Raw genomic sequence first — 23066 nt, 5'->3', positions numbered from 1 at the left:
AGTAACCAATAGCCAATTACGTAATATTGTGTTTACTGTGTTTTCATCCCATCTACAAAAGCATTGACAGTTAGAACATGTGTTTATATATATATATATATATGATTAGATTTAAAAAAAAAGATAATTTTTTGTGTAAAATTGATTTAAAAAAATTAACCAATTATGTTTACAATATAAAGGATATTATTATGTGATTAGTGATGATGAAAGGAAGCATGATAAAGTTAAAATGTTCTGTATTTACGTTTTCCAAATTCAAACACTTCTGTCACATGAAGTTTAAATCTCAAACTTTTTAAACAGTTACAGATATTTATCTTAGAGGGAAAACAAATTGACATTGATTTGGGTATCGATATTGCTTGTTTCACTTTGCTACATGAAGTGTTCATGGTTTGTTATTATAACAGCAAAACGTGTATAAAAATAGACGATTTTTGTAAAATATATGTCATTATATATATGTCATCATTTATTAAATACTGACGACATCGAAGCAAGAGGATGATGGCTACTCCAAAAAGAAAAGGTGGTTTATTTTTAGCTTCGTCCCTCTGCGATGGACTCGAGGATAATAATATAAGGCAAGAAATAATTGTTGACAAGAAATTTCTAAAATTGCATTGTCTTTAAGATTTTTTTAAGATGACAGAATTAACTTACACATTTTTTCATATACATAGGCAAGTGGCAACCCTTCTATTGAATAAAGACGCAGATCCTAATATCTTGATTCCAACACATGGAGTTACTCCATTTCATTTAGTTATTGGAAATGATTTGGAAGAATTTGCAGAAGAAGTCACCAAGCTATTCTTACGTCATGGTGGTAATCCCAATGTGAGGTATGATTATAAATCTAGATTATAATAAGTTTGTAATTTAAATGCAAATATGTAAATGCAATTAATATAATTCCAGATCAAATGATGGAATGACTCCAGTTCATGTGGCAGCAGCTTGGGGAAGATTAAATATATTACAGTTACTCTTAGCAAATGGTGGTGATCCATTGTGTTTGGACAATGAGGGACGCAGTCCATTTCATTATGCCTTTGATGGAAAGTATTTCAAAGCTGTGACAATGCTCTCAAGACATTGTGAGAATATTCAAGATGAGGATGACAAGCCAAAGTATAATATGGTACTTGGTAAGAAATCTCTTTTAATCTCAATTCTCAGATAATCATTGAATTATTATCTTTATCTTATTATATTTAATTTTTGCATTGCAGACAAAGTTTTAATTACTAATGGTGACATTGTTGCTGAATATGTTGCAAAAGACACAGTATCAAATATGGATAATATAGTAATAAAAAATGTGCTTACTGATTGTAAGCCCAACTCTTCCTCAATGATTGTAAATTTGAATGATGCATCAGATGTACATAATATTATTGAAACTGAATGCAAACTACCAGACAATCTAGATGAATATTCCTCTAGAGCTACTAATTCAATAACTGCTCAACTGCAGAATAATCTTGTATGGACTGATAAGAAAGAAATGTCAAACTACTCATTCATGGATCTCGATTTTGACTTTGCAAATCTACATCTTTGTGATGTCATGCAAAAGGAAAAGTGTCTTGTTAGTCAAATCATTAATCATCTTTCGTCATCATTAGCAAGCGATTATACTATTAATGAGACTTTGCATAACTACAAAAGAAACAAACGCGAGGAAAGCGATTCTGATATGCCATTTGAATTAGAGAAGGATAAAGATGCATATTATAAACATAAATATTACAAAAATTCAAAGGACTATCCATATAAACTGCAGCACAACACTTCTCAAAAAGACATCTTAAAATTTAATATTCCTAATGAGAGAGGACAATATTCAAAATATAGTGCACAAAAAAATCCTTTTATGAAACAACACAACAAAAATTGTAATGAAATTCCTGTGACACCATCTTGTAGCTTGGATAATTCTATCGTTAGTATGTCACCGAACTTTAATACGCCTAATCATAGAAAAAGAAGAATTGCTGCTAAGACGCCTTTAACACCGTCGTATATTAACAATGACTCTATTATTAGTAAGTCACCAAATTTTGCAACCTCAGTTTGCACAATTAGGAAGAGAACTCTAGCAAGAACATCACCCACTAATGACTATTTTTCTAAAAATGCATTCAAGAAGCTTCGCGAATGCACAACGCAATATCCCGAACTTAATTGGTACAAAAAACATATTGCACAATCAACACCAAGAAGGAAGAAAAGATCAATATATAAGTTTCATTCTGGTAAAAAAAGATTTGATTCTTATCGATATAAAAGTGATGTTACTTCTGATGAATTTACTGTTAATAATAAATTAAAACCAGTTGATTTGAACAAAACAATATTTGAGGGAATTGACGATACTCGTTATGATATCCTGGATACAAGTAGAGAATGTTCAACATTAAATGTTAAAGAATCTTCAAAAAAAAGATTTTTGCAAAATCATTGTAATAATCATTTGATAACAAAGTTAAATGAGAGAAGATATGACGAGGATAGTAAAATATCTGATGGTGAATCAGAGTTTTTAAACAACAGCTATAATCAAATGGAAAAAGAGAATACATCTGTCAACAGTTTTAACAATCTTAAGAAATATGTAAAATCTGAAAATCATCAAATAAATACCGAACAGTTTATAACAGTTAGAAAAGATATATTTAAAATTGAAAAGGCACTGGAAATGACGGATGCTTTTACCAGTAATATAAGACCTACATGTACAACCGAATCTGATATGTTGAATAGAGAAAATTTTATACATTGCGTTGAATGTGATACCAAGAAATTATTGAATGAAGATCTGGATATGAATATAAGTAAGGCTTGTAATGTACATGCAAAGAATTGGTGCAGTAATGAATTTCTCGAGCCACATAAATTAAATGTAGAAAATAATTCGCTGCAAACAGTAAACTTATCTATACAATGTAAAAAACAGATTTATTTACTGGAAAATCATCTTTCTGAAAAATCACCTTCCTCGAGACTAGAGACTGATTCCCAGAAGATGGAGAATATACCAAAAGTTAAAGGTTTAGATATGTACAAAATCGAAAAAAACTCGTAAGTATATTTTTTGATAATAGTATTTTTTAAAAGTGTACAATTTTTTTCTTATTTACATTTTCTTATTTAAATAAAATGTGAGTTGTAGGTCTATGCTTTCATATGTTAGTACTCAAGAATATAAGTACGAAGATCCAGAAGAAGGTGTAATTTTATTAGAACGACGACTTTGTATTACACCATTTAGGTGAGTTTACAATTCCAGCTTTATCTTTTTTATTTATCAAGTTAAACCATTCATATCACATACTTAACTTATATCATATCTTTACTTAACAAGAAATGGAGTAGATTATCTAAACTTAATCTTATCAATTTTGCAGTACTTTCAGTGAAAATGAATGTGACATCAAGAGCAAAATGATTACATCTGGTAAGTTCTAACGAGAATTTTATAAATGTATTATTATCAATTAATAACAGCAATAAAATTATTATTAATAGGACATAATTGAAAAATATCTTTTCTATTATTAGGGTCCAGTTCTCAAAATTTACCAGAAGAGTTATTATTTATTGACGATGTTGCTCTTAGACGAGAGCTTACACAACTTGGTGATCAACCTGGTCCAATCACTGATACAACTAGACAGCTTTACCAAAGACGTCTTATGCGTTTAAGGAACGTTAGAAACGTTAATATTCCATCAATCTCAAATCTCCAAAACGTTTCACGAAATCATGCAAAACTGAACGACCGAGTCAAGTCTCATTTAGAGTTTGGAAATTGGTTAAATCATGTTGATATCTACAAAAGTCTAGAAAAGCATGTATTCCAAGAATTTGTATCGCCAGATCCATCTCGAAGATGGCGTGAAGGCAGATCAAAAACGTCTTTCAATTATCTGTTATTAGATTCGCGTATAACGCAGGATCTACCGAATCGTAGTGTTCATCTTACAGAAGCTGAAGTCTGGTCAATTTTTCTTGATGCTATATTTTACATCGGCAAAGGCAAACGTTCCAGACCTTTCGATCATCTTTACGATGCATTTAAAACATGGGTTGGTAGTTCAACTATTACAAGTAAAAAAATCAAACGCATTCTCGATATATGGAACAGTGATCATGGTGTGATCTGTTTACATGTTTTTCAAAATGTTATTCCGGTGGAAGCTTATACAAGAGAGGCTGCCATGCTAGATGCAATAGGAAAAGAACATTTAGGCAATTGCAAAAGCGGTGAATATTACGGCGTCGCGGCAACATGGAGTATGCAACAAAAACAAAAATTTGGTAGATATTTATTGTACAAAGCTTTGCAAATATTTATACAAGAAGGAGAAAGACAACTTTTCCCTCAACATTTATAATGAAGTAGCGAGATAAATGCAATATAATAAGTCAGTCAAATTTTAATATTCTGTTAGATTTTATTCACGACAGTGATATAGACAAGGCAGCAAACTATATTATATATAAAAATGATAATATATGGATAATAAAATGTAATTATTATTGTTTCTGTCAATTAATGTTCTCAAATAATATCAGATATGTAATTTAAAAATAAATATGTAAATATATATAAAATAATTTTATTAAAATAAAAACATGTTTATCATAATTCTTAGTTGACACATATATTCAAATTGTAATATAATAATAATAATTGATAAGCATCTTTATTTACTTCTAATTTATATTTCTTTTTTTGTAAGAAAAATTATATGACGTTTTATATGTAACTTTAAAAAATTAAATTTTATATATATATAAATATGTAAATAAGCAATTCATTTATATAGACAAACTATATAGAAATTATCTTTGTACATCATTTATTAATACATATATTTCCTAAAGTATATCTACATGTGTAAAGTAAATTAGAAAGAAGTTTTCTTTCAGTTAAGAGATTTTAAATCTCTCTCAAAGATTACAGGTATGGTCTGTCAGGTTCTGTCTTTTTTGCTTTTTTGTCTCTGCTTCTAGGATACCATTTGTGTTTGGTAGTATATGTAACCTTTGCTAATTCCTCCACGACCTGATAAGGCTTCTTTTTCCTGAAGATATCTGCGACATTCTTTTCTCCGATACACAATACAGAAGTATCAGGCTTCTCCTCAGGCAGGGGTAAGGAACATTCGTATGGAAACTGTTTCTCTGGATGCCAACAGACAACGATGCGATCATCTTCCGTAAATATTACTGCTTCCGAAGGTAAGGTACTATACTTGACGTGTCTCGCAGAATAAATGCCGGCTCGAATCGTACGCAACATAGGATTCATCTATTGTAAGAAATCATAATTATTAATACAATGTTACATACTTTCTTATTCGCAGTTTTCATATTTTTATTTAACAATCGAAATTAATTTGCAAAGTGATTTATTCACATAACATAATTTTTTTAAATATTTAAGCATTAGTTCTTTCAATTATATCAATACCTTGAAATATGTGATTTAATACACCTTCATATACCTTCTCTTCAAGAAGACCCATGTAAATATTTGATCCTAACCTCAAAATACATTCATTCAAGTTTCAATTCTGCGACACACGTGAAAAAACGCCCTCTTATTGGCTGTTGAACAGCCCAATCTAATGTCATCTCTATTTCTTTTCACTCTATTTGCAATTTATTCGAAATTTATAAAATGCGGGGAAATTTTTGTAGAAAAAAATCAAAGAATTATGCGTTTCAAGAAATATAACAACAGAAAATAGAATAATAAAATAATCTTGGAAATTGTGGGTTTTCAAGAATCTTGCTGCGACTGATGAATATCGCGAATAATCTTTCATGCGTATCCGCACTAAATACATATGATCTATGGACGAGCGAGGACGCGTTTAACGGCTGTGTGCAACAGAGTTTTCTGCGTCGAGCTGATTTCCGATCCACGAAAAGGAGCACCATCGTTCGAGGGAAGCTATGATAACAGTGGAGGACGTACGTTCGAGTATCTCCGCTCGAGTACCTTTGCGTTTCACCGAAACGTCATAGAAAAAGACACTTGGCGAGGTCATTGTACTTTCTCAAGTTGTGCGACGATGCATGCAACATGTTCCTCCACGAGTGATGCTGATTGTCTTCCTCGTTCAGCGATCGACCTCGAGCTCGTGTTACAATGTTGCAGCCGTCGATGAAGCATCGCGGATCCTAACTGACAGTCCGGACGAGTGTCCATAGTTTGTCGGCTACGTAATCATTTTTTTTACTCTTTCTTTCTCCCTCCGTAACCGGGGGTGAATTGCAATATTAGTTTTAACGTAAACGTGAGATAAACTAGAGCCGCAGGATGATAATGGGCGATCAGTTTCGCAAGGTAGAGCAGTACTCGCCAAAGTCATCTCCGAGGGGCGCCCGTTCCCCGGTTGTGTCTCGTCAAGATTCCACGGGGACACTAAAAACTACCATTTCCTTGGGGAAGAATCCCTCTATCGTTCACAGTGGACCTTTTTACTTGATGAAGGAACCCCCAGGTAATGAAAGAAGAGAAAAGAAACTTCAAATCAATATTTTTCGCATAGTTTTATAAAGCTAAATCTGTTACTCTCTCTTAGGGGAAAGCGAACTTACTGGAGCAACAAATTTAATGGCCTATTATGGTCTGGAACATTCCTATAGCAAGTTTAGTGGTAAAAAGCTCAAGGAACAGTTATCATCTTTTTTGCCAAATTTACCTGGAATTATAGACAAACCTGGACATCATGATAATAGGTAATTTGAATTTTTAAATTTGATATTTTAATTATTTTTCATTTTATTCTTTCTTTTTAGTTCGTTGAGATCAGTGATTGAGAAACCCCCAATTGGTGGTAAGGAGCTATTGCCTTTAACAAGCGTGCAACTTGCTGGTTTTCGATTGCATCCTGGTCCGGTAAGATATTCTTATACATTATATTATGTTTATATATATATATATATATATATATATATATATATATACACACAGAATATTAGAATAAAAAACAAATTACTATGCATGTAATATAATTTTTACAGTTACCAGAACAATATAGATATGTTAATCAAGCTCCTCAGAGAAAACACAAAAATAAACACAAAAAACATAAGCATAAGCCTGGGGAGGTGCTCAGCGGACAAGAGGTTGCAACGACAGATGTGGGTGGTTCTGATACGCACGAAAAGAAACACAAGAAGCAAAAGAGACACGACGAAGAGAAGGAGGCAAGGAAAAAACGAAAGAAAGAGAAGAAAAGGAAAAAACAGAAACACAGCCCCGAGCATACTGGCAGCCTCACGCCGTCTCAGCATTCCAATTCGTGATCTCTAATCTGCCCCTTTCAGTTTATGCCAAATCTTTAATCGAAATCATATTCAAAGCATAATGCTTAAAAGCATGTGCTTGGATTGTCTCTATGCAACTAAAAAAAATTATATATATATGTATATATATATATATATATATATATATATATATATATACATATATATATATATGTATGTATAATATATGAAATATATATAAAAAATATATGAAGTATATAAAAAAATTATATATATATATACATATATGTATACATATGTGCATATTTATATTTTTTAGACATAATAGATGTTGCTTGTTTTAGCATTATATGGAATATGACAAAAATGTGCAAATTATGTATATTTGCATATATGTATTATATATAAAATTTATGTAAAATTAATTTATATATAATTTTATATATAAAATTATATATACAGTCGGACCTCTTATCCTACGACATTTTCGGTTCGGAATCTTCCCCTTAAACCTCTGATCCTACGACAAAAATTTGAGAGTGGGGTATAATTCCCCTTTCGCGTCGTAGCATGAGAGGATTTTTTGTCGTAGAGTAAGAGGTTTCGTAGCATAAGAGGATCGTAGGATAAGAGATCCGACTGTGTATATATATATATATATATATATAATTATATATATAAAATAATGTAATTTTTTCTGTTTGAAAGATTATGTACAAGTCTTCTAGAAAATGAAAATATTTGTAAAAAGTTTTATACTTTATGAAATGTTTTGCTCAATTTTTTTTTTTTTTTTTTTATTTTGTGGTATATAGTTCAATCGTTGCAATTGATAGCATAATTTGTATAATTTTTGAAACTTAATATGTGTAATATTATGTATCATTCTTTTCTTAAGTATCTTTATATAGTATATTTATGTATTCAAAAGTTGCCTGTATTAGTAAAATGTAAAATATGAAAAAGTAATGTAACAGTCATACAGGATATATCAATTCACAGATTTACCTGTGTACATGTATCATTTGTATGATGTTATATGTATTGCAACAATTAAACTAAAATGTAAATATATTTGTTATAAAAGAGAATGAGGAAAAATACCACTATTCTGCAAAAGTGTTCGTTTATGAAATTGATAAGGAAGTGTATAATTTGTATTATTTAAGTTTAAATGTAATATTTATAATGTAAAGAAACAATAGAAAATTAAAGTAATCAATTTTGTGACAACAACTAACATTTTCTTTGAGATTTTAATTACTTTATTTTCTTTTTTTTTCTTAACATAAATATATATTAATATACAATTTAAAAAAAAAAATTATATATATATATAAATATTTTATTTTATCCCAATATTGAGAGAGAAATTAGCTTTAATTAAATTTTTGAATTATTTTATCTCTTATCGAATTATATCCATCTGTGGTTTTTGACAACACGTTTACTATACATATATTGCTCAGTGTCGGTCTAATCACGAACGCGCTGACCATATGGCTCCAAATCTGCGTCTTTCAAAACGAAGTTCCTCCATTAGAATTCGCATTGCGTGAACGATCAATAAGTTTTTCTAGGATTCAACGATATTTTAATACTAATATGCAGCGTAATATCCTCCGAGCGTCAAATTTCCAGCTGTTACAGAGACGTTTCTTTAAAAAATATCACGTCAGGGTTAGATTCGCGCCCAGCCCCACTGGTAATGATCATTATACCATTATTTTCTCCTTCAATAATAGATTAAACAATGATTCCATTTATTTAAAGAATTAACTCTGATACTCAGATATTTTGAATGTCAATTGTCATTCATATATTTTCAGAGTATTTACACTTTGTTATGTCATCATTTTCATCTCTTTCAGTGATGAACTAACTTGCTCCTATTTACTAAAGAATTAACTCTGATACTCAAATATTTTGAATGTTAATTGTCATTCATGTGTTTTAGGACATTTGCATTTAGGAGGATTACGTACTGCGTTGTACAATTATTTGTTTGCACGTAATAACAATGGCACTTTCATTTTGAGAATTGAAGACACTGATCAGACAAGAATAGTTCCTGGGGCAGTAGAGAAACTTCAGGATGACTTGCTATGGGCAGGAATTATTCCCGACGAGGATCCTACCAGAGGTGGTCCAACTGGTCCTTATGTGCAGTCATCACGACTTGAATTATACAAGTATGTATTTAGATACTAAAATAAAATGAGAAATTCATTAATAGTTTTATTTATTTAATTTCTATAATTTTTGTAGGGAACAAGTGCTGAAACTCTTAAACAATGACTCTGCCTACTATTGCTTTTGCACAGAGACAAGACTGGATTTATTAAGAAAGGAAGCAATAAAGCATGGACAAATACCTAAATATGATAACAGATGTCGACATTTTAGTAAAGATCAAGTGAAAGAAATGCTGAGGAAGAATTCATCTTATTGTATCAGATTTAAGGTATACTTTATATTTTTCTTTAAACATATTATTTTACAAGTTAAAATAGTTACTTGAATACTTCAGTTATCAACCATACCGGAACCCTTTCATGATATGGTTTATGGGGATGTGTTGCACGATATTACCAAGACTGAAGGAGATCCAATCATTGTAAAATCAGACGGCTATCCTACTTACCATTTTGCAAATGTGGTCGATGATCATTTTATGGAGATTTCTCACGTTTTACGGGGTGTTGAATGGCAAGTTTCTACACCCAAACATATTATGCTTTACAAGTATGTAGTTTTACCTAAAATAACCTCATAAATATCTGTTTTAATTTTTAATTTAATTTAGATTAAAAAAAAATTTTTTGTTCAAATTTTTGTTTAAATTTAAAAATGATATACAATTATATGTAGCTATATTAGATTTCATTCATTACAGTGCGTTTGGTTGGTGTCCTCCCAAGTATGGACATTTACCTTTAATATTAAATGCAGATGGATCCAAATTATCAAAGAGACAAGGCGACATAAAGATAGAGTCATTTAGAGAACAGGGTATTTTTCCATTAGCATTATTGAACTATGTGATAGGTGCTGGTGGTGGTTTTCATAAAGAACAGCAAACTCAAAAACTTTACAGTTATCCAGAACTAATTAAAAAGGTATAAATATTGATAATATAAAAATCTTTATTTTTTCATTACATTACAATAAAACTGTTATTTATATATTGTTACTTATTTATGTATATATTATTCTGTTTTCCATTACAGTTTGATATTAATAAATTAAAAATAAGTTCTGGCAAACTTATGCCTGAAAAATTGTTAGAATTTAATAAATTGGAAATAGTGAATTTACTGAAAAACGAGAAGAATCATAAATTTCTAGTTGACCGAGTTAAAAGATTAGTGTTAAAAGCATTTTCCGAAAGGTATATTTAATTTCACATAGAATCGTTTTTTTTCCAGAGAAATTTTATTGTACTATTTTATTATACTTTTTTAGAAAAAATGAAGGAAGTTTGCAGTTAGATGATCATCACATAATAAGCACGTTAAAATGGTCACAAAACAGAATATCGATGCTCAACGATCTTGTCAAAGAGGAGCTTGCATTTTTATGGATTGTTCCAAATATTACTTCTGTGCCAAATATTGAACAAGCTGGATGCTCAGGTATTAATATTTCTTTATGCAAAATTATTTATTAATTTCATTTATCAAAGCTATACATTACATATATTATTGTATTATTTCAGACACAATTAAATTATTAAACGCAGAATTAGTTGAAATAGATGCGAGTAATTACAAGCCGGATTGGATGATTCCGTATCTAAAAGACTTTGCTAAGAAGAATAAAATTCCATTTGCCGCTTTGATGAAAATTTTGAGAAGCGTTTTAAGCGGCTTAAAGGTAACTATGGTACACATAAGTTTCTTCCCATTGCGGAAAAAGATATTAATACATGCAATAAAATGCTGCACAGGTTGGACCACCCGTTGCGGAAATGATGGAAATTTTAGGAAAGGACAGAACATTATTACGATTACAGCGTTGCAGACGCTGAGAATTTACATATATTATTTAATTAAAGATTGTGATCATATTTTCTATTAATGGTAAGATACATCCGAAATAGATCTGTGATTAAATCTCTATATGTTTTTTACAAAAGGCATGCGCCAAAAACTATTATACAAAGTATAATGTATTATTCAGTATAATATTATTAAAATATTTTCCATAAATAATCGTATTTTAGTGCCAGAAATAATAAAAACAACTTATAATTTATTTGCAACTCTGATATAATCAAGAAATTGATAGTCTAGTCAAGCATTTTTTGTAAGTAATTTAAAATAATTAAATAAAAAATATTTGTCTATATTTTAATATATTTATGGAAGATATATAAATAATACGAGATATTCTCCGAGGGCAACTATATAATATTAATATCTTATAATATTACCAAATTTACCAAAACATGCTTTACAATCTTTAATATATATACATATATAATTAGTCAAGAAAGTACTTATGAACTCTGAAATGTATGTGGAACTTTTAAGATTTAACTTTATTAGAATATTGATTTTTGATACAGTGAATAGTTTGTAATATTTTCATTTTATATAATATAATATATTATTTATAATAACACTCGCACATTTAAGTACAAAAAAGATTATATATAATAAACATATAGAAATAATGCATGATTATCTTAACAAAACACATGTGTGTGTACAAAATGTATGTATACAACAAATTGAACACATTTATTCTTAAATAGCTTTTTTGATATATTACTATGCTCTTCTTTTTCATAGCACAGGATTTATAATACATATCAAATTGGCATAGTATATTTAATGTTAGCATTGTGGTCAAACAAAAGCTGATAGTATTGTAGACAAAAATATAATTTTATATGATAAAATCCTTTATAATAATTTTTTGAAACACAATAATGAAAGTAAAAGATTTGTGTTGTGCATAAAATTATGTAATAATTAGAAATGTTTACTCTAACAAAAAGGCTGATAATAATTAGAGATGTTTACTCTAACTAAAAGGCTAATAATAATAAAGTAGGTTATTAAAAACTAATCTTATATTAATATTGCTACATTAATATGTTTATAAATCCTGTTATTATATTAAGATATTGCTTGAAAAATTGCCAATTATTATTGTGCCTAGGCAGCTATAATAATTCTTCGACCTATTTGAATTCAAAACTGTTTGTCATGTCTTTCAAAAGATTATAAACTCATTTTCATAAAAATCCAAACTTATGCTCGTGTATAAGATTTATTATTAAAAATTAACAAATGTTGTTATAAATGTCACTAAAAAATCTATACAACAAAATATTTTATATAAGATATATGTATCTCTCAGAGAGCACTCAATCACTAATAAAGTAAATATAATAAAACCGGAAAAATTATGAATATTATTTAATGAAATATAAATCCTATGCTATATTCTCACAGTGCAATTCAAGAATAATTGTGTAAATATGCATTATCAAAAAATTAAGCCTAATTAAGTCGAAGTGTTTGATGTAGATTGATTCTTATATACTTAAGCTTACAATGCAAGAATTTAAAAGTTTTTCTTTTTTAATTTATACAACAAAATCTTATAATACAGTTAAAATAATTATATTGCTAATATTTGGATAAATAATATGTTAATATTTATAGATAATAACTTTTTTCATATTACAGATTAAGAGTGTTTATCACAGTAGTTTTAGATTTTTTTGTAATATACTTATGGTCCTATTCTGTAAACAAAAAACTTTTCTACCTATTTCGGATGTCTTTATCGCGATCTGTATATTATTACGAACATTTCCACACAATTTTAATTGTAAGACTAAAATGTGTCAATTAATTATGTTTAAATATAGATATCTGTATTAGTATATGTATGATTTTATAAAAAATCTATAAAAAAAATAATAATTAAATGACCAGCAAAAAACGGAAGGCATATTTACTTTGATTTTTCTAAAAACAGAAAAAGCAATTTATAGAATCTTTTATATCTCTCTCGCGAATAATTTCAATATTAATAAATTTATACTATTTAAAAGACTTCTAGAGATTGTTCACTATAAACAAATTCAAATATTTTTAAGTACTGATTTCAAACTAATATATATCCTACGTGTAGAATATATATGTAATATATAATATAATTGCTCTTATATATTACATGCATACGCGATATTATTTAATTAAGTTAATAATATATATAAATAAGAAACAAAAAACTAATACACATTCAATTGAAATAGTAAAGGAACAAAAGATGTATCATCATACACTGGGGGGGGGGGGGAGTGAATACATATTTGTAATTACTTGTTATAATACATTTTTTGCATTAGAAAATTAAGCAACTGCTAACAAAATTTATCACAGATACAAAAGGATAAAATGCTTTCACGGATGCATGTTTCATTAAAAAAAAATTATACGATATATCCCAAGTGTGAAAGAAATGTTGAAAAACATACACAGATGCGCGCGAGTAGATTTCTAAAAAACTACGAATACTATTCTTTTCAAATTTCCTCCAGCGAAACTTACTATTACATACTTCGATTACATATACATTATTAATAATATAGTAAAATGGTATATTTTTTTCTAGGAACAATAATTGAAGACGATTAAATACATTCGTTTTTATGTAACATACCTTTCCAACGTTTTATCGTAAAATGTGAGGTATGAATATAGGTATTTCAAATATTTTATTTTAATAAGTATACAAAACAACAATATATGTGTGTGTGTGTACATTATTTTGGAAAGGAATATCTTACAACGATACACTTTATTCGCGTGTATTACACACGATAATACGAGAAAGATTGTCAATTCTGTATATTAGGAATTTTACTGCAGAAAATATCCCCGACGAATATACACAAGATAACATTTACATAATTATCTCTAGATTTAAAAAGGAGTAGAAGACTAAGTAATAAGAATTGACAAGTATTTAAAACGAACATGGAGATTATAATTCAAAACATCAATTTTCAGAAGACATAATTGTTTTATATATCTAATTTATAAATTTTATTTATATTATTTTTTGAATTGAATTTAATTTTTTAGACATTCAATAAATTATCTCTAGAAGAGAATAACATATATGGAAGTAATTAAATTATATAAAGTTCGATTGTTATTATTAAATTTGAACGTTATAATTCCGATTAATATTTAATTTTTCTCCCCCTTTCCCAGAAAGACATATTGTATAAATTAAAAATTATCGAATGTAATATTAGCCTACATAATACTGCATTACATTATTGCAACAATGTTATCTATTAAGATGCGACGTTTTGTTGCACGACTGTAATGACGTAATTTTAATACAATTTATATAAAAAAAAATATTTATATTACTACATAGATATAGATATTGCGCGTTAGCGAATTAATTTCGTATTTCTAAATTAATAATAAATAAAAACATAATACGCAATTAATGCCATATCATTCATGTATATGTAACAGTATACAGCTGTATTCCTTGTCTGTATGTAAGATTTAGTGAATCTAGGATAGGCACTTTTGTCCTTTCAGATATTTTATATATATTGGAATGTAAAGAAATTTTTTTAAACTCGCAAGTAACTCGATAAGTTTTTAACAGGTTTTATATTACAAGTTATTTTATAAAAGACATAGATGAGTGAGTCGTCGTAGTGCATTAATATCAGACAACCTGTGGCGTACTAACATTGTCAATAAAGAATCTATATTTTCTCTGTGTATTACGATAAGAATATATTTTACATTTATCTCTGCGTAATTGTTTTTAGTGTGTACTCACAGTTTGATTCTACTTTAAGTTTTAAGTTTGTCAGCTAATTGTGTATGCTAATTAATTACTTGTTTTATCGCATAGACTAAATACACTACTGTAATATGCTCATCTATTTTTATGAGAATTACTCTCTCTCTCTCTCTCTCTCTCTCTCTCTTTCTCTGTGTATATGAGAAGTAAGTATAATACTCTCTAAAACTACAATACAAATATCTTTCTCGAAATTTTTCAATTATCACATAATAACAAAACGAAGACGGGTCAAGAAACGATTGTCGAGAAAAAAAAAAACAAACAAATTGCATCCCCTTATCAATATGAGCAATATTTGATTATTATGCTGATAGAAGATTATGCAAATAATATATATATGATAAATGTGGCGTACATATATATATGTATGTCACATTTAAAAATAATTATATAAAAATAGATAAATATTTGTAACTGAGATTAGGGATTAAGAAAATGAAGACTAGCTTTATTAAGGCAAGAAGCTCACAAGCAAGAGCTATCTCCAAGTTGTGACCTACAAACCCGGAAGAAGAAAGTATTTTTATATACATACATAATGATCTGTTAGAACTACTATAATGTATGCATTTTGCATCTCTAGGTCTTCCCTTAATTATCGTGTTTATTGCCATAAGAAGAGATATATGTAGAATCACTTTCATGTACATCTTGGCCCAGACATTGCTTTTCAAATTAATTATTAACGTCATCAAACAATCGAAAAAGTCACAAATTTGTGTATATAATTACAAGATATTTATACATTCGTTATGTATATATATTTATATTGCACACTACATATCGGTAGCTCGACCAAGGTATATGTAAAAGACAATCAGAATAAATTGACCAAAAGAGTTAAAAATTTACAGATGTAATATAATTAATTTTTATACGTCAAAGACAATATAGGAAACACTTCTCCAACAAGGTATTCGCAGATTTAAGATACTTATGCCGCGCGTAAGATTCATAAATTTCAAACGAGAAATACACGCTAGAAGGTGCTAAATATGTATGTTCGAGATGTAAGTTTTTTATTCTAGTATAATAGTCTGTAATGTAAAAAATTTACTATTTTACAAGAATTATCTATTCCGTATGCGTATGTGTGTGTAATTTACACGAGACCTTTTTCGTCATGGATTGCCTCGGTAAGAGAGAGTGAAGTAAAATTCATCCCCTTGGGAGATGTGACATATCTCATATTTTGTACTATATATATAATATATGTGTACGTGTGCGTGTGTGTGTGTGTGTATGTATGTATGCATGTATATATAAATAGAATTGCATTGTAAATTTGTCGATGAGACAACAAATTCACTTCTTTGCCTCCTTTTATTATAATTTCAAGTATAGAATAAACATTTGGCACAGGCAAAAAGTGGTTTCCTTCTGTAACGACAATGTTAAAGGATTTAACTCCATAGTAATTTTTATCGCTTAACATTTTCTTTTTTTTTTTTTTTTTTTTTTTTTTTTTATTATTTTAATATGATGTCATTCGCGTATGTGTGTCGGAAATTGGACATTTTAATTAACGTTTTAGGAATATAATAATCTATCTATCTTGTTCTACGAATTATTATGAAGGCTCTTTTTGTCAAATATCCAAATCTAAATTTTATCTTCTCTGCTATCGATTTACTATAGTTGCATATATTTTTAGTTTGGAATGATGCGTCGAAGATATACTCTCCTTTGCTACTGTGTCAAACACTATTTAAGTATCTAACTACTTACGCGGTCGTATTCTTTGCTCCGGAACGTGCAAAATTTAACGTTTCTACGTGAACGTGTAAATTCAATTGTTGAGGTCATGGATGGCTTGTAAGATGCGTTTAACGTGCCCCACCTTGGTGATGCCTAGCTCCTTTAGATCACGACGGGCTAGCGTTAGCAGTTCCCTGCCGCGTATGTCGTGGGACACGAATCTGTCGGCGTACTCTCCCAATTGCAGATTCTCTAACCAGGTGCACACCTCCTGCACGCCCCACGTGGTAACTTGATCTCGCGCCGGATGACCCGCGGCGCCCGAGTTGCCGGCGCCGAAACGACGGAACTTTAACCAGAACAACCCTCGATGACGATTTTTTTTATCCCCCTGCAGATCCAGAGTTCGAGACGCCGGTTAGTACACGGTGTTAGTCAGATTAGTGATAAAGCGGCACGCTATCTTATGTACGACATTCGTTAGAGACATGCTAGTCATATGCACAGATGGCGAATTGCATTTAGGATTTTGTGGGATTCGTCAAGCACACAGGGTAGCTCTCGAATGGTCTATTACATTGTTATTATTATGGTCGTTTACGTTTCGCGATCAAATGGTTTCAAGTATATTCGCGCAAATACATTTCCGGTATACAATATATATGTATATAATAAGAGAGAGACATGAGAATATATTCCATTATATATTTATTGCTATATAATTCAACGAGATTCACACACATATACATCCGCTACAAAAGATACATCTCTCATGAGGCTCGTATAAAATCACGAAAGTTCCCCTCTCATTGTTACAGTGCTAATTAAACAGGGTGCAAAGACTTCTCAACGAAATCATGAGAAATAGCGGAAGCGCGCGATGACAAAAGCAAAAGTTAAATGGTGCATTCTGTTGCTTCTGCTAATAGCTAATATAAACTGAAATAGATGCGCAGCGTCGACTAAAATCGCTAAATATCGCACAATATATATATCACGTGTTTCGCTGTTGATTATAATAGGAAGAGAAACTAGAATCATAAGCATATAGATAGGTAAATAAAAAACATTTAAACGGAGCAATCCATCTCTCAGCAGATATAACATGCACGCACACATACACATGTGTACAAAAATAATCTGCACCATATCTCGCTACATTGCAAAACTAAGTCTCTAAATGCTAGTTCTAATTTCTCTAACGTCATAAGCATTAAGACGTAAAAGCGTATTACCAGCAGTGGGATTGAGCACTCAATCAATCCGAAATAAAGCATGGGATAATTTATTAATTATCGTTTGTAAACAACATTTATATGCATAAAATGAATTGTAAAGTTTTCTCGAGAAGGAGAAAATTGTAAATATTCTCGTGTTTAATGTTTGTAAAGAGAGGTGCTTTCATAATATTATATCCAACTTTACAAAGACTTACTAGTTTCCTACTATTTATTACCGTTGAACGAGTCTCTCAAAATATACTTTAACGAGATGAAATATCGAACATGAGTAAAATATGATATAATAAAGAAAGATTTTATTGTCAATCTGAATGATGTATTAATGTGCTTCGCTCGATTTCAGTAATTTCGTGAAAAATGAAGTGCTACGAATGTAAGTAGAAAAATCTTGTATCTCCCAAAGTATATATAAATATACATATAAATATAATTCTCTAAATTCAATTTCAACAAAGCATTAAATATTTATGAGAAACAAAGTTTTCTTTATATATATATATATATATATATATTAATTTAACGAGTATATATTGTGTTATCCCAATTAAATGTATAATAAATATCACAAAATATAAACTGTTTATCACAATGCAAAATATATGAAATACAGAAACATGAGAATAGAGTTTATTTTATAGCTCATATTTTTAAAAAATTGTTCTCGAACAGCATTGCATAAAGCATAAGAAAGAACTATACCTGATCGTCTGCGGGAAAGTTTTGCAAGTAAACCAGTCCTGTCCCTCCTTCGTCAAAAGTACACTTTCGTAATTCCTGTTCCATATTAGCTAAAGCCATAGATAGCTTGTTTTCTAAATCTTCTCGTAATCTCTGGATTTAAACATAAAAATATAAATATCAATTTAATAAACTTATTGATATATAACACAATAAAATAACCACCATTTAATATACCATTTAATATACCCACCAAATTGTGAGCTTTATCGCGCAGTAACTCGCAAGATTCTTCATACAATTGTCTCGAACTTGATACCAATTCAGTTACTACAGGTCTCAAACTCATCTATTAATAAATAAACAAGTATAAGCAAGAAGATTTATCATAATATATCTTTCTATTTCTCGAATTTTTACTTAAATTACATCACGTACCCCTTGTAAGATTTTACCGTCCGGATGTACTTGTTCAAGCACATTTCCTGTGCGCGAGGCGACTTGATACAGATCTGGTTCTAGACTCGGATGTGATATAAACAGTAGTTTTACCCATTTGACTAAAGTCGTTGCCGCTTCAATAAAATTGAATAGAATAGCGAGCTCCTCATCAGTCAATTGAGGCGGCTTATTACATATCTGTAAATGCGCTCTAGACTGCGATTGCGATGTACTGCTTAGAGTAGAAGTGGATTGAGTTACGGCGCTTAACGTGTGGCGTTGTTTCTCTTCCCACGCTCTCAGCGAAGTCTCAAGCGCCTGAGATGTAAAATATTTTCAATTATAAGTGCCAACCGAAATTATTTTTATATATTGAGAAACAACTGCAAAGATACTTACTCTATTTCTATAAAGCATTTGCATGCGATTCTTGTGTATAATCCTTATAATACCGGGTGGTTGAACCCAAGCCTCACCGTCGACTTGTATCGGAACACCTTCCTCACCCAGGATATTAATCTGGACTGTCTGGCACTGAGCTATCCTATGATGCTGCAAGTTAATGAGCCGCGAAGCGGCCATTTGAACGGACCCAAAAACCGCCACCACTTCCAGTATGCGATCATCGAACGATGGTGCCAGAAATAAATCTCCTTCTTTCGAACCACCCCAGAAGTTCGTACCGCCCATAAAGCTGTCATTCAAGAAGAAAATTTCATATTAAAAATTGTACATAGATGTATCTATTACTCTTTTCTCGCAAGTACCTTGGTATATTTAACACGACGATTCCTTGTAGAGAAGGTAACGGTATCCTTTGACCGTCACATTCCAACTGCACTCTTTGCTCGAGATTCTTATAAGTCTTTTGTAACCATTGTTTGGATCCTAAGACACCGTACCACATGTAATTCTTAGCGCGCGATCGACATTTTTCAGGATGCTCCTCCCTCTTGTTATGAAAATCGAGACTGATCTTCGCGTCTATGCCAATCCCAAAATAATTGTTCATGACGCACCGTTCGAAATAGCCTTCCCTGTAGGATTCAAAATAAAATTGAATCGATCACGTCGTGATTACATGATAACACGTACAACTTACATCAATGATTCATCCGGATCCATTAATGGCGATACCGCCGCACATAGAGCATCCGCATTTGCTAGCAACGCTTGACTGATAAGACCAGCTCCACCGCTTACATCTGAAAGTACGTTTATAAAAAACAAATAATTATACAGTGTAGGAAAGATTATATTTCGATATTGTATCTTCGGCTTACTTGGCCACATTGGCAATCGGACCAATGGATTTATTATCGGAAGTTTCTTTACATCCTCCGTTTTATCAACAGATTTCGCTCTTTCGTGGCGCAAGCTCATGCTCGAACCACCTAAACGAGCAGTAGTGGCCGCCAACGACACAACTTCCGATGCCTTCAACAAGCTGCCGCTACTAATACGCCGTGTAGCTTGCGGAGAAAAACCCGTATCAGGCAGTTCCACGCTTACTGCGTCATATAAAAACGTGACTAAAATATGTAATTATCATGTTGATGATATATCAACTGAGATTGAACTTACATCTCTCCATACTACTGCCACTACTATATTGTTTGTCATGAGGATCTAGGTTGTAATCCAAATTAAGTTTGTGATGGCTCTCAATCGACAATGACGGGCTTGGTGGATCAATGATAACGCTAATCTGCGGCGGAAAGTTTATAGAGCACTTTTCGTTAGCCTGCGTGTTGTCCGACGAGACGGTGAAACAGCATACCGGACTCAGCAAATCAGACATTTTCTCCTTTTCAATGTTGCCGTACTTGACAGATACTATATTTGTTTCTATAGGTTGTATCGATTTAGTTCCCGACACACGTAAGCATGTCGTCAAACCATCCGTTTTATATTTATTTAGCATTCCCTGCTAATAAAAAAAGATACATTAATTGATAAATTAATTTTACGTTCAATTTTACAAAAGAAACCTAAACATCTTTTTAATGTTCTTCACCTCTTTATCCATCTTTATATTTTTTTTGAAAGACTGTTTCCCGATGTCGTTGCCTTCGTTAAATTGGGCTAAACCGCAAGATCTTCGTGGTTCTTCGATCTCTAAGCCCTCTCTGACAGAATCGTACTTCTCGCCCATTATCGCGCTGATCACATCCTGTCCGAGGGAGCTCAAATCCTCCAAACCGCTTTCCGAGTGTTGAGTCTCCGTAGAAAGCATGTCGGAATTATCTGGCGAATCAATGTGCCCGATCTCCGAACTTTCCGATCTCTTGGTGGAATCGAAAATATCGCTGTCTATATGTCCTAAAAAGTGTCAGAGAAATTATCTAATAATTAGAGAGGACATACATGCAAAGCAAGCGCTTTTACAACGCTTCATATTGGCAAAGAATCCACCTACCGATTTCACTTTCGCTATTTCGAACGGTGTAACTCTTGGAATCCAATGTTTCAGAAACTATGCTATCTGTACTGACGATGCTGTTGGTACAACTACCTCTGGGTTCCAATTTGTCTTTCGCGGGTTTTTGCGCGTGCTCTGGTGAGATATTTCTAGAATGAAGCGAATCTGTGTCAGGAGAAACGATAGTATCTTGTATGGTCGCGTCGTCTGATGGTGTACTTGTGTCTAAAGTGGTCTTTGTCACGGTGGTGACTGGGACGTCGGAGACAATTTCTATCTGCGTGCGTTCAGACGACAGGAAATTATCGTTAGTAATAGTTATTTGCGCTTCTTGTTGACAGCTGTCTTGTTGACTAGCTGTCTGTGCTGCGGGCGAGTCAAAACTGAAAACTCTAAAATTAAATCGAGATATATGTAATTTTAACAATCTAGATAATATGATGATGCGCTGTCGAGTTCAAATTGAATTAGAAAAAGTTACCCTTGCGGCATGTTTTCGCTGTTTCGTCTACTGTCAGCGAAACCGTCAGGTGCAGGAAGAGTGAGTAATTCTTCGGGTTGCGAATCTCTTCTTAAATCCGGCATCGGACTCAAAGACGCCACGTTAGGAGTAGGACTCGGGCAAGGTGACATTTCTACACTGCTACCGGATTCTAGAGTTGGCATTAAACTGATATTGTCGGATGCCTGGTCTGTTTGTAAAAAGCCAGATATATCCAAATGTTGTTTTTTATCTAAATTATTCATTGTACAAGTTAAAAAAAGAATGCAAAGAATCGTTATCCTTATCATAAACTAACAAACTTACTTATCGCAATATTCATCGGAGAATTATCGGATGTTATAGTAATGTTTGGCATCTTGTTACCATGCTTCTCGTCCGAGGGATCGTTTTGTTCATCGACGGCTGATTCAGTATGTTCCACTAATCTCCTGATAGCTCTTTTCAAACTATTTGCTCTAAAAGGCATTAAAATATATTTCTCTAATTCTATATTTTAATACAATATTATTATTAATGTGCGTTATGTGTATACCTAGACATTACAGCATCTCTCTCCATGTAACATCTTCTTTTTCTGACTTTTTTTAAATTTGTAATTTCTTTCTCTGGTTTTTCTAAAGCACCTTTCTCTTGGTTACTGTTCAAAGTTTCGGTGTTTAGAGTGCCAATGTCAGTTTCTTCCGCGTTATCGGACAAGTAGCTTTCTTCTTTTGATAATGTTTGCAATAATAAGTCAAGTTTTTGCTGAAGCGTTTCACATTTTTCTCCCAATTGTTGGTCCCCTGTGTTTAGACTGGCTTCCAGTATGTGTGATGCAAAATCTTTCACTGTTTCGCATAAAACTCTGCAAAAATAAAATCTCAGATTCAGCATAGCTTAAAAATTTTGCATCATTTTACAATTGCATACACTCATATGATAA

The 23066-nt window shown here is 31.2% G+C and overlaps 5 protein-coding genes across 16 annotated transcripts in view; 3 read left to right on the top strand and 2 right to left on the bottom strand.

Annotated features, from left to right (window-relative positions):
* The first annotated feature begins 83 nt into the window (after window positions 1–83).
* Window positions 84–4625, top strand: LOC140673268 (uncharacterized). 4 transcript variants are annotated; one of them, XM_072906132.1, is made up of 8 exons: window positions 84–587; window positions 687–848; window positions 925–1154; window positions 1239–3090; window positions 3176–3280; window positions 3417–3466; window positions 3571–3859; window positions 3949–4123. In XM_072906132.1, exons 1-8 carry the CDS (start codon window positions 508–510, stop codon window positions 3980–3982), a joined length of 2802 nt encoding a protein of 933 aa, XP_072762233.1. In that variant the 5' UTR covers window positions 84–507; the 3' UTR covers window positions 3983–4123. The 4 variants fall into 4 exon arrangements, with proteins under 4 accessions (XP_072762233.1, XP_072762230.1, XP_072762231.1 ...); XM_072906130.1 differs by having other exon boundaries at window positions 86–234; window positions 307–587; window positions 3571–4625; XM_072906129.1 differs by having other exon boundaries at window positions 85–587; window positions 3571–4625.
* Window positions 4626–4893: 268 nt separating this feature from the next.
* Window positions 4894–5737, bottom strand: Mrpl42 (mitochondrial ribosomal protein L42). The gene is made up of 2 exons (XM_072906148.1): window positions 5489–5737; window positions 4894–5326 (listed from the first exon to the last, which is right to left on the bottom strand). Exon 2 carries the CDS (start codon window positions 5324–5326, stop codon window positions 4973–4975), a length of 354 nt encoding a protein of 117 aa, XP_072762249.1. The 5' UTR covers window positions 5489–5737; the 3' UTR covers window positions 4894–4972.
* A 118-nt stretch (window positions 5738–5855) lies between these two features.
* On the top strand, window positions 5856–8536 carry Med19 (mediator complex subunit 19). Its single transcript, XM_072906147.1, has 4 exons — window positions 5856–6527; window positions 6609–6765; window positions 6826–6925; window positions 7051–8536. Exons 1-4 carry the CDS (start codon window positions 6344–6346, stop codon window positions 7333–7335), a joined length of 726 nt encoding a protein of 241 aa, XP_072762248.1. The 5' UTR covers window positions 5856–6343; the 3' UTR covers window positions 7336–8536.
* Window positions 8537–8743: 207 nt separating this feature from the next.
* On the top strand, window positions 8744–11811 carry Glurs-m (putative glutamate--tRNA ligase, mitochondrial). The gene is made up of 9 exons (XM_072906136.1): window positions 8744–9001; window positions 9254–9488; window positions 9565–9760; window positions 9827–10041; window positions 10193–10415; window positions 10527–10687; window positions 10762–10931; window positions 11015–11172; window positions 11246–11811. The coding sequence occupies exons 1-9, from the start codon at window positions 8902–8904 to the stop codon at window positions 11324–11326; spliced, it is 1539 nt and encodes a 512-aa protein (XP_072762237.1). The 5' UTR covers window positions 8744–8901; the 3' UTR covers window positions 11327–11811.
* The window catches only part of LOC140673266 (diacylglycerol kinase eta), a 34789-nt gene continuing 23534 nt past the window's right edge, over window positions 11812–23066 (bottom strand). For 3 of the 9 annotated variants that reach the window (XM_072906127.1, XM_072906128.1, XM_072906119.1), the window contains exons 9-22: window positions 22677–22988; window positions 22448–22599; window positions 22121–22373; window positions 21637–22031; window positions 21235–21539; window positions 20802–21147; window positions 20501–20728; window positions 20320–20422; window positions 19985–20254; window positions 19617–19911; window positions 19215–19535; window positions 19030–19125; window positions 18798–18929; window positions 11812–17248 (exon numbers count right to left, since the gene is read on the bottom strand). In XM_072906127.1, coding sequence (XP_072762228.1) covers window positions 16949–17248; window positions 18798–18929; window positions 19030–19125; window positions 19215–19535; window positions 19617–19911; window positions 19985–20254; window positions 20320–20422; window positions 20501–20728; window positions 20802–21147; window positions 21235–21539; window positions 21637–22031; window positions 22121–22373; window positions 22448–22599; window positions 22677–22988 — 3508 coding nt within the window. In that variant the 3' untranslated portion in view covers window positions 11812–16948. The remainder of the gene's footprint in view (window positions 17249–18797; window positions 18930–19029; window positions 19126–19214; window positions 19536–19616; window positions 19912–19984; window positions 20255–20319; window positions 20423–20500; window positions 20729–20801; window positions 21148–21234; window positions 21540–21636; window positions 22032–22120; window positions 22374–22447; window positions 22600–22676; window positions 22989–23066) is intronic. The other 6 variants (XM_072906125.1, XM_072906123.1, XM_072906120.1 and 3 more) reach the window with 6 other exon arrangements.

Source organism: Anoplolepis gracilipes, chromosome 14 (assembly GCF_047496725.1).
Source record: "Anoplolepis gracilipes chromosome 14, ASM4749672v1, whole genome shotgun sequence".
Classification (NCBI taxonomy): Eukaryota; Metazoa; Arthropoda; class Insecta; order Hymenoptera; family Formicidae; genus Anoplolepis; species Anoplolepis gracilipes.
The sequence above is the reverse complement of the archived record's forward strand: the minus strand, read 5'-3'. Positions and strand labels throughout refer to the sequence as shown.

Bases quoted from the DNA above. Each gene is read 5' to 3' on its own strand.
- LOC140673268 (XM_072906129.1), top strand. From the start codon at position 508: ATGATGGCTACTCCAAAAAGAAAAGGTGGTTTATTTTTAGCTTCGTCC. The intron at 849-924 runs GTATGATTATAA...ATATAATTCCAG, and splicing joins GGTGGTAATCCCAATGTGAG to ATCAAATGATGGAATGACTC. The intron at 3,091-3,175 runs GTAAGTATATTT...ATAAAATGTGAG, and splicing joins TACAAAATCGAAAAAAACTC to TTGTAGGTCTATGCTTTCAT.
- Med19 (XM_072906147.1), top strand. From the start codon at position 6,344: ATGATAATGGGCGATCAGTTTCGCAAGGTAGAGCAGTACTCGCCAAAG. The intron at 6,766-6,825 runs GTAATTTGAATT...CTTTCTTTTTAG, and splicing joins CCTGGACATCATGATAATAG to TTCGTTGAGATCAGTGATTG. The intron at 6,926-7,050 runs GTAAGATATTCT...TAATTTTTACAG, and splicing joins TTCGATTGCATCCTGGTCCG to TTACCAGAACAATATAGATA.
- Glurs-m (XM_072906136.1), top strand. From the start codon at position 8,902: ATGCAGCGTAATATCCTCCGAGCGTCAAATTTCCAGCTGTTACAGAGA. The intron at 10,688-10,761 runs GTATATTTAATT...ATACTTTTTTAG, and splicing joins TTAAAAGCATTTTCCGAAAG to AAAAAATGAAGGAAGTTTGC. The intron at 11,173-11,245 runs GTAACTATGGTA...AATGCTGCACAG, and splicing joins GCGTTTTAAGCGGCTTAAAG to GTTGGACCACCCGTTGCGGA.
- Mrpl42 (XM_072906148.1), bottom strand. From the start codon at position 5,326: ATGAATCCTATGTTGCGTACGATTCGAGCCGGCATTTATTCTGCGAGA.